This window comes from Lissotriton helveticus, chromosome 7 (assembly GCF_964261635.1).
Source record: "Lissotriton helveticus chromosome 7, aLisHel1.1, whole genome shotgun sequence".
Lineage (NCBI taxonomy): Eukaryota > Metazoa > Chordata > Amphibia > Caudata > Salamandridae > Lissotriton > Lissotriton helveticus.
This window is the reverse complement of record NC_136068.1, coordinates 636,072,606-636,083,627: the sequence shown is the minus strand read 5'-3', so window position 1 is coordinate 636,083,627 and position 11,022 is coordinate 636,072,606. Positions and strand designations below refer to the sequence as shown.

Below are 11,022 nucleotides of genomic sequence, written 5' to 3'. Positions count from 1 at the left end.
GGAAAATGCATTGTGGTGGGTATTGGGAAGGGGAGCATGGTGTACAGCAGGTGGCGGCAACAGGGTGATCTGGGCCATTGCTTGAAGTGGTCAAGTGTTAACTGGATATTGTGTGGCATGCTATGGCTAAAGCATTTTGGCCTGCCTAATCGGTTCTGTTGACACCTATACCACAACTACGGTTTGGCAGCAGGAATAGTTGCGTCATTTCTTCCACAGCATTTCCATCTTCGCCATTGAATTGGTCCACTGTTGGGTTACATTTCTTTATCCCATGGAGCCTGGGTTCTTTTACCAACACTCTTTTGCCCAAGCCACTGGTGGCCAACTAGTTAAAGCAAGATTCTGAAAGAAGGGATTTATATTACCTATGGGTTTGAGAAATACTAGACTCCTGTTGCTGTAATGATTTTGTTCTGGAATATTGCCAGGCATTTCTGATATTATAAATGGGAGGGTGGTTAAAATCTGTGTGCAGGTGTGTTGGGGCGTCAAGGCAATATGTCTCCATAAAATAATTCTTGCACAAACTATGTAAGAGTAAGATGTTGCCTTAAAGCCTAGGATTAAGCTCATACCAGAATTTTAAAACCTGGGAGTCCCGAAACCTGCCTCCATGTTGATCATATGAAGGTTCATTGATCAAGTGTAGATACAAGTTTCCCATCAAAAATGTACTGTGAAGCCATAACTTTAAAGTGGCCATGTCCTTTGCTTCATTAGGCACACTCAACCTATGCACTCTCCCTCCTCAACTTAATGCCCCAGTTACCCGCTTGTTCCATACATGGGAGACACCCCCCACGACTTTTCAGCCACCAAAATACCAAGCCCCTCCATTTCCCTGACCGTCTGAACTTTGGCATCTAAACACATTGCTTCAAATTCCTACAGCCATCAAGTTAAAAAGGAAGGAGTGAAGGTCTAATCTCACCATCCAATCCCTCTACATAGCGATCCAGCCAGCTGTTGCTCATCCAGTTGTTGCTCATCCAGTTGTCGCACTCCTTGCCCCATTGAAGTACCGATAACTGGATTCTAACAAAGTGTAGAAATTCACCACCTCACCATAATTACCGCTTTCCCAGCATTTTGACAGGAGTTACCGCCATAGTAGTCATCCACTGCATTCCACTGTTCTAGTACCAGCACTCGTCTCAGAGTGATCATGACACTTCCTCCTGAAATACAGGTGTTCCCCCGGAGTAAGCCCTGAATTTAACATTCTCCCTCCCTGTGGACCTCTTCACCTGCACTTATCACTACAGCCAATTGCAGACCTCAGCCCTGGCTGCCACATTCTCTAGGACATGGGATTGCTTCTGGTTCTTGCCCTTCTCCACCCCACACAGAATGCCCCACGACCAGACATGTTAGATTAATCCTCCAACTGTTTCACATTCTAAAATCCAGGTTTAACGCTAAACGGGATTAAACGTCCACAAATCCAACTAACCATCACCCCTTCCCTAAAGCACTTAACCAGTTTTCTCCTGCTATGGAGCTTCCGAAAGCCCACGTTTCTACCAGCAAATCGCCCAGCTCCCCATTCCAGATGCTTTGAATTACTTGCACCCCTCCTATGGGACAGCAAAGGAATTGGTAGTCACCCACTGCTTGCACAACTAGTCCAGTGGTGGCCCTGTATTGTAGCTTAACCAGCTAATATCTCCTACTTTGGAACTGGTTACAGCACAGGAGAAAGGTTTACACCCACCTTGGGCTAAAGCCTGGTGCCTGCACCAGCCATATTAGTAGGACAACTTTGCTAGCCTAAAAACTTGCCACCAGGTGCACACATCCATAGGAATTCAGACAACTGAACAGCTAAAAAGACCTTTATTGATTTGTTTCAAAAGAGAATAAAACTAGGATATAAAAAGGTAGTGCAAGGGCAGGGCATTCACAGTTTAAATCCAACAAAACAGTTACTGTTCAAGGCAAAGTAGTAACTTTAAGCATAGTCCCTTTCTTCGACAGAGGGGACAGCATGAAGGCTGTCAAGGAGCAAAATGCAGAGTTTAAAGTTGCAGTGCAGTCAGGGTAGCCATGGCCTACACGTAGTCCTTGCTAGAGTAGTTACTTCTAGCCTGGGAGGGCGCTGCGGTGTACCGGGCAGAATAGTCCTCTCCTTTTTTGGGACAGGAGCAGCACAGCAGGCCACCCCCGAGCAGTAACAAGGCAGCAGAGGCAAAGCCGATGTACAAGGCCGCCCCCAGCTCCCGCTTCTGGGATTCGACCACCAATGGGTTGTAGAAGTCACGAATGACTGAGTTGGTGGACCAGCAGACCGGGATGAGCATCAGGACGCCAGAAATGATGAAGACGATGCCAGACACGACGGAGATCTTGGCCTTCGTATTCTCTTCCTCCACACATTTGGTGCACTTTGCGCCAATGATGCTGGCGAGCAGGGCCAAGATGGCGACGAGGATGGCAATAACGGTGAGGGCTCGTGCCGCCTGCAGGTCCTGCGGCAAGGCCAGCAGGGAGTCGTAGATCTTGCACTGCATCTGGCCGGTGCTCTGCACGATGCAGTTCATCCACAGGCCCTCCCAGATGATCTGCGCCACCACAATGCTGTTACCGATGAAGGCAGTCACTCTCCACATGGGCAGAGCACAGGTGATGATTGTGCCGATCCAACCAATCAGGGCCAAGGCCATGCCGAGGATCTGGACCCCAGTGGAAGCCATGTTAGTTGATTTATAAGATAATCTGCCAACAGAAAAACAAAAAAATAGTTATCACGCCAGAAGAGTGGCAAGTACATTTATATAGATAAATACATTACACACCAAACACGACATTCAGCTGTAGTCAAATTCAGAGATTCGAAATATTTCCAGAGCTTATGACTGCTTAGTTTACTTCCCAAGTACTAGATAAATACATTACACACCAAACACGACATTCAGCTGTAGTCAAATTCAGAGATTCGAAATATTTCCAGAGCTTATGACTGCTTAGTTTACTTCCCAAGTACAAAACAATCAAAGGCTTCCTGAGCCTCAAACATCATTCGCCTTTACTTGGGTTCAAACATTACCAGCTGAGATGTCAAAGTGTTATAGAAGGGGCTAATAAGACCTTCCTATCTGCTGGAAGGGAGTGGTATGATCTGACAGTAATGGGATTTTTGACAGTAATGGGATTTTTGTAACGTTTAGAGATTGCTCGAGACCAGGTGGCTGGAAGAGGACATAATGCTTATCTGGAGGCAAACCTATCCCTCAAGATGGGGCACAGCCGTATGCCAGGTAATAGCTGAACTTTTAATATTGCCCAGCCTTGGGACAGTAGGCCAGGCAACAAAACACGCTGCCAGGCAACAAAATACGGTGCCAAGACCAGAACTTGCCAAGGGGGGGCGAGGTGAAGATACTATGCTACCCACCTAAATCGACCATAGAAACCCCAATATTACCTATAAACCAAACTTTGGTTCATGGATGAACCACCCACATTCATAGCACAGGAGTTACTGTGGTGTTATGAGCATACCCCCGCCTCCGACAAAACTGGTCTGGTCTTCACTTGGTTCCAAGTTGTACATTCCCAGCACAGACCTCACCTAAATGAACACATAAATTGTCTGAATTAATGACTATTATCTAATAAAACCATGAGTGCCGGGATACTAGTATAGTTTAAATGAACACTGCATGTCTTTTCTGAACCCTTGCCTAGGACCCCCCCCACACACACACAGCGGCCCTCAGGAAACCAGTCCTTAATAATGGCACCATAATTCAAGCTAGTCTGGACCATAACCTGGGTAACACTTAAAGAAAAAAGCCATTGAGGGCCAACCCCAGCAGACACCACACCACCTCAAAAGCAGCCTCACTGCCAAATAACTTCATTTAGTCCAGCTACACCAAAACGGAATATAAACAGATGCCCCAGGACTGCCACCCACAGGAGGTATAATTTGCATTATGAGATAACACCCTTCGTGCTCCATTGCAACTTGCCCTGACCACAGCATACAATACTCTGCTAGCCAAAATTAACTGCCTAACATCCAACTGCACCTGCCTCAACCGCAGGAGATGCTACCAAGTCTGCAAACCACACTGCCCATCCATCAACAAGCACTCTTCCCATGAGCCCCCCCCCCCCCACACACACTCCTGAAGCAACGAGCACATTAACCCCAGTGCTCCAGAGTATCCAACATTAGCTCACACCACAAACACTCCGGTCCAGCTCTGGGCAGCATGGGTCATGGGAACTGATCAAAGCCAGGTTTTGGAGGGCAAATTGAATTTGCAGTTGAGGGCTCAAATTTCAGCTCAAGAAATCAGCTTTGATGTGCAAAAGTCGATGGGTTGACATTCGCAGATTCCTCCAAGGTTGCCTGGCAGATTATTCTTTCAACCTGCCTGAGCAGGCAGAGAGGAATCCGCTCCTCCGTGTTGCGGAGAGGGTAGGATAATGTGCCAATGATAACTTAACCATGCCATAGTATATGCTCAATAGCTGTGGTGAAGGCAACTGGAGGGTAGATCTAAAGCATTTTAATCGTGTGAATGTAGGTGGTTTGTGCAGCTTCACCCTGATGGGGTGGACCTCACCACTTGTGGTTGTACTGACAAGTGGTTTACAGTGACTCGCTCAGATGCCAAAGAGGCATTACTTTCTGGGATTCTTGGTTGAGGCTAAAGTTTATTGGAGAACTTACTGGCCAATAATTGAAGTTATCTGTGTATGCCCATTGAGGCGTTATAATAGGCAATTAGAAAGAGTCGAGAGGGCTTACTGCCACAGAGGGCATTTGTTTTGGGATACACAACGTATGATACGTTGAGTGAGGTGCACTCACCGTTTGGGGAATGACATTACAGAAACAATCAAGTCATTCATAATGGCCAATGGACCGAGGGTCGAAGACATTGTTCAAAGATAAGATGGTAGGGGTTAAAGAGCAGTGGGCAGGAACGCACAAAGTATGACCAGAGCATGTGCCTACCAGAGGCTATAGAAAGGACAAGGATGTTTTGTGCCATCAGTAATGTGCAGCCTGAAACAGAATATATATATTTTCAGTAAACTATAGTTAAACATTGTGGGGTTCAGTTTGCACTCCTTAAGTAGTGAACACAATTTGCTGGAATTCAGGGGGTATTTAAATTCCTCTGAAAATGGTCTGAGCAGTCTTGGAGAAAAGGTAGTTTCTGCTATTAGTAGCAACTGAGACGACGGTTGATGTAGGTTGTGATATCCTCAATCAGGTGGGATGAGATGGCAGTAGGTGGAGAGATTTCAAGTTCATGTGCAAAATCGTGAACTTTAAAGTACTTTAGGAGGGCTGGAACTGTTCCTAAGTGGACAGACAAGCTAGCTCTGATATGGGATGGGTCCATGTCTTCTGGAAGATAGTCAGGGCCCAAGGCCCTGTAATCAAGGAGCGTAGCTTGGCCAGTAAAAGGTTATTGAACGTGATCTTCAGATTTTACAACAATCACGCTGGCAAATCAGGTGAACAAATTGATAAGCAGTGCGTTTAAGGAGCAGTGGAAAAGTGTGATGTGGGAGTTGTTAGACGTACTTAAACTCATTATTTTGTAAATCTACAAACATTTTCAGACCTGCAAAAACAGACGGGGTTAAATCCAACAGACACCTCACCATACACGATTGAACAGATTTAGAGCATAGAATACATTTATTGAAGTGTGTGTGGGGGAGGGGGTGTGACCCCCCTCGTCCTCGAAGCTACGCTCCCGATATATTCCAAAATGTTTTGTGAAGCCTATTCACTTGTATGTCTCACACTGATAAAACTTCTGGCCTCACCCTTACTCGAGAGACAATAGGTGGATAGTCAGCGTCCAGGTGTGCCTTTATGATAAACTCATTCCGAGTGCCACACTCGTTTATTTTGGCGCCGTGTCGCCCAACTCTGATGGATAGGAGCAGGCGCTATCTTCAATTTCTATAGAAGTGGCTCGTGCCATTGTGCAGTGGTGTCCAATTTCCAGTGAATCGGACTCAAGTCGGCAGCCGCTCGGCCAGAAGCGCCGTAGCAGAACACGCCCAACAGCGCGGGGTGTCCATAGCAGCGAGTCCTAGTCATCAATGGCGCAGCAGGTTTAATAGCTCTTCATAGATCAGTTTCATTACGAAGGATGTTGGTTGTAGAAATTACATTTTATTTGTTTACTTAATGCATCTTCTGTGATCCTACGTTGACGAGAGCTGCAATTTCTGTGCTATTCCTTGGATGAAAAATTGTAGTCCCATTTTTCCAAAATGTCCCGGTTTTTCGTTCTCAAAATCTGGTCGCACTAAACAGAGATCAAGTATTTAATGGGCAAGAAAATGACCTGGTCAGGATGGGCATCGTCACTTGGAGAACCCCTGAAAGGAAGGCCAAACTGAAACCCACTGGCTCACGTAGAAACTAACTCGTTCGCTTTACATTTCATATACTTCTGATACAGATAATGATCTCACAGATGAGGACAGTGAGTGAATACATGTAAAAGGGCTACCAACTCCGCCCCACCCCCGTCCTCTCAAATCTGAGGCAAAGAACGTACCGTAATCTTCGCTTTACCGAACTCAATTGTCCCCAGTTCATGTTCTGTTACTTTGGGTGTCTTCCTTTTTTCAGTTTAATATGGCGCGCATGTCGCTAAGGGATATTAGCTTCACATGAGGTAAAGATTCTATCACAAATAGTCCGTGTTCATCGAAGACTGGGGAGAAGTTACTTAATTAGCCCAGAATTAAAGGAAAGCGAGCAGGCGTTGGTACTCGAGCTTCCCTGTACCAAAGTCGGCAGCTGGGGTAATTAAGCCACATCATATCTTCTCATTTATAGTCACGTGTGTGTCATAACAGACTAACCACATTTAAAGAAGGATAAAAAAAAAACCTGAATAAAACTACTAACGCGTAGAACCCTAACAAAATATACGTCCCTCCCACTTCGGCTGCTACACCGGGTGCCAGCGACATCTAGCGGCCAGAAGATTAGACTATTGGAGGGAGGCAAATATAAGCACTTAACTTTCTGTGCTTTGAATTTAAACGCCGTCATTTCACTCAAATGAGAAATTAGCCTACCTAGTGTTGGCCGGGGATGGGTTCTGAAAGCGCAGAGCTATAGTCACTTTTGGCCTCCTGCACTCTTCTCGGACAGATGCATTTTGTTGTGGGGGTAAGAAGACCTAAAGAACCTCGGGGGGTCTCGTTTATAGGTATGTAGATGTCCATCCCCCCGGGTCCCACTACCCCATTTATTGCAGCAGGGGGTGCGTGGGATCAGTGCATGTGGCCCCTTGTTACTGGGAGGGGGAGGTCAGAGATTAGGAACCGGGTTTTCCCCAATTACAAGTCCTTGTTAGCACGTGTTTTAAGTACTTAAATGCCCCAACACTAAACTACGATGCCGTCCTTGGGAAACAAATGAAACCATAGAAGTAATAAAAAAAGTTACGACTCACAAACACCTTGTACTACTTTCACCCAAGTAGTGTATACACATGAGGAAAACTATAGAGACTCTGCTCTCGTGCGACATCGTTATATATTATAAGCTAGCAGGTGTAGCCTATCTAGTGCATTAACGAGCAGAGGCCTGTAAAAGCCACCGATGGGAAAATAGAAGACAAGAAACCGCGCTCATGCACCGGAGAAGAGCACTGAAGATCACCGTTGAAGGGAGGGGAGTCCTTATACACCACATTGTATGTTTATGGCGAGCTGGACACTAAGCTACAGTTATTGCCAAAAAGTAATGTTAAGTTCTCCCCCACCAAAAAAACAAAACAAGCATTGTAATATAGAAAAGGAAACCGTTATTAATGGAAATAGGCAAAAAAACACGGAAAATACAGCAAAGAGAAAAAAAACACGCACACTATCGAAAAGTGGAGTAGGGTAATACACGCTCTTAAGTAGGGTTAATGCACGCTCTTACCGCATACCGTGCAAATCAAGCGCGCGAACAGAGGTTGAAAGGAGAACTTACTATACCGTAGGCCCCTAATCTACAGATCCGCCAGTTAAATAAACACGGGTCAATATAATGCAGCGCCAATTAGAAATATGGCAAACAAAAAGGAATGAACATAAGAGCGCAAGAACTGCTAAACTAGGCTCCTGGGCTCCCACAATGGCAACTCAGGTGCAGCCATACACCTCACCTGAAGCACCAGCTCTCCCTCTGCCAGAAACACATTTCCCCATCTCCCCCCGGGGCTTATATTGGAGACCCACCCCCTACCATTACCAATGACGTCACACGCGTTTCATCCACCTGGGGCCAGCCTGCGAAATTCCGAATCCTTTCCAACTAACCCCACCCCCACCGAAACTATGGCATCCCGTGTTGTGACTTTCAAACCACGGGCTGGACCGCGGGAGGGGCTGTACATTGTCTTTCTTGCAATGTTTCACTACTCGCACCAACTAGGGAAGGCGGAGTCCGCACACAGGTTGCCAGTCCCAACCACGCGCGTCAGGGGCATGTGTATCACCCCACGTGGGGTTCAGCAGTGCTCTTTAGTTTCCCAGTTCCACAGGTAAGTATGTCTATCACTGCAGGTTATTCTGGGATTTGTAGTCCAGTTGATACTATTTTAATAACAGCACTACAAATTCCAGAATGCAAAGAAAAACCTGGTTTGGAGGAACTGCTTATGAGTGGAACTGAGCAGTGTTTTGAATGGAGATATAGAAGTGCAGGTATTCACTACCTACCTACCTACATAGTACCTGCTGACTCCCGAGAACTGCCGGTACTCTCCCATTAAATGTATTGTAGCAGTGCTAAGAAGCGTAGGCGCTCAGTACTGGAGAGTACCTGCTTATTTAAAGCACTGGAAGTGGGGCATTGAGAATAACTCCTTGGTGACCCCAGAATGCGCTTCCAAGCCTCTGTAAAGGGTATGAAGGTGAAGCACTATACAAAGGCACCTATAGTATAATGTCACACATGACACCTTCAGCCAGCCCTAAATTTGAAGTCTATAGTGCTTTTCAACCCATACCTCTCTGTAGAGAAACGTGGCACCCTAAGCTCCGGTATAGAACATGCTGTAGGGTGAAACGTAGAGAGTCGTAGGGTGCCTTTTATGCCCCCATGCAGTTCAGATTGTGACATCTACGCAGGCTAATAATGCGTTCCTATCCAAATAAAGAATAAATAGCTTTTATAGGGTCTTACGCATCTATGGGGGGCTGCGTGTGTGTCATACCTCAGGGAAGAACATGCCACATGAGACCCATGTTTCAGTGTACAACACTTAAACATGAGAGAGGTGTTCTTCGAGCAATTCGAGGCCTGCCGGGCACAAGGAGCATTACGAGGCTTGCAAACCTCTGAGGTGCAGCGTGAGATGCTTATACCTCATTGAAGCACTGCAGTGTCAGGATCTCGCGCCTGGGGGAGGAGCATTTCCATTGTTATAAACTGGCCCTCATGTCACAAGGGTGTCCCTAGGCCCGTCAAGTTTTTTCAGAAATAGTAGTAGGTATACTTGAATTAGCAGCTTCTCAAACCGCATTATGTATCTGGGCCACGTGACGTCCCACATACATGCCAACATTTAAGGACAGGAACGTGGGAGATTTAAAATAAAAAATCGGGAGAATGAAAATGCCCCATTGGCTTCTATTGTAGAAAATGCAATTTCAAACGGGAGACAGCTAAAATAAAGCAATTTTTGGATTGAAAAATCTGTAGTCTCCCGCCTGAATCGGGTCTATTGGCATGTATGGTCCCAGCATGCTTAGTATTCAATCACGAGTTTGTATAACGGGGCTACTCAAAGCGCTGAGCAGGGGGTGGGGGTTAGGCCGTTGATCTGTCTGGGCATGGAGGTTCCTCGAAGAGCCAGGTCTTGAGGTCCTTCCTGAATTGAGTCAGCAACAGAGATTGCCTGAGGTGGAGGGGCAGGGTGTTCCAGGGTTTGGCGGCGATGTTGGAGAAGGAGCATCCTCCAGTTCTTGTCTTGTGAATCCGTGGGACGGTGGCCAGGGCAAGTTGGGTGGAGCGAAGTTGTCTAGCGGTACGTGGAATGCGTACCCGTAGCAATATTGGCTGTATTTCTAAAACTGGCTAAAAGCCGCTTAAGTTGACACCATGTGTGCAGTGTGACAAGCACATTTAAACATTTTTTTATTTATTTATTTCAATATTCCTTCCACAGAAACACTGCAAGCATCACTGACAATCAAATTAAAACCTCATACATTCATATACATTTTACAATGATGCACTGTTACAGTTTAACAATTAACAACATTGTCAACTGATTGCAAATATTCACTGTAGGTGGATTTGAGAAAAACAATAAGGCATCAAGAGTTTCTACTGCGTATTTCAAGAATATGAGTGCAAAAAGTTTCATTTGTAAAATTCAACAATCCAGGACAAAACATGTGTGGGACATATCAATATTAATAGAGTCAAGCACCTCATACATATACAGTATATTGTAACTATGAGGTAAACTCAAGAGCCAAATTGTTATTCCAAATGTATATATGTCTTGATCGGCAATGTAATTTGGAATGATCTACTCCCATTACCTGAGTTAAACCCAAAGCTATCATCGCACATTGAATCCGGAGAACACTGCTTTAAATATAAGCTTCACACTCTTTATCCACCTTGCACATCGCAAGCTTAACCAGTCAATTTCAGGCCCTGTGTCAAAACCAGAGAATGAGCACAGGTGGCAAAATAACAGTACATCTTTGAAGCAGCTCCCTAGCAAAACCATTGTATTCTGCCCCAGCCACAATACGGTACTCAATCCCAACGACCTGTTATTTACTATTGCCTGCTCTCACTCTGAACTGTACATTAACTTTGGGACGCTCTTTTATAAGTTGGTGTTTTATCTGCAGCTATTAGAAGTAACCTCTATCTTTTATTAATCGTTTTGAATTGATACTATGCTGCCACGTGGTTTCTTTCACTTAAGCGATGGTCACCTCGTACTTGAAGAAATTTTACATTAACAATTTTATTGCTTTATTGCTATTGAGAATGACGGGTGG

General features: G+C 45.4%; 1 protein-coding gene across 1 annotated transcript; it reads right to left on the bottom strand.

The window, feature by feature from the left end:
* Positions 1-1,826: 1,826 nt before the first annotated feature.
* On the bottom strand, positions 1,827-8,194 carry LOC144766938 (claudin-4-like). The gene is made up of 2 exons (XM_078650626.1): positions 8,160-8,194; positions 1,827-2,718 (listed from the first exon to the last, which is right to left on the bottom strand). Exons 1-2 carry the CDS (start codon positions 8,192-8,194, stop codon positions 2,055-2,057), a joined length of 699 nt encoding a protein of 232 aa, XP_078506752.1. The 3' UTR covers positions 1,827-2,054.
* Between the last annotated feature and the right edge of the window lie 2,828 nt (positions 8,195-11,022).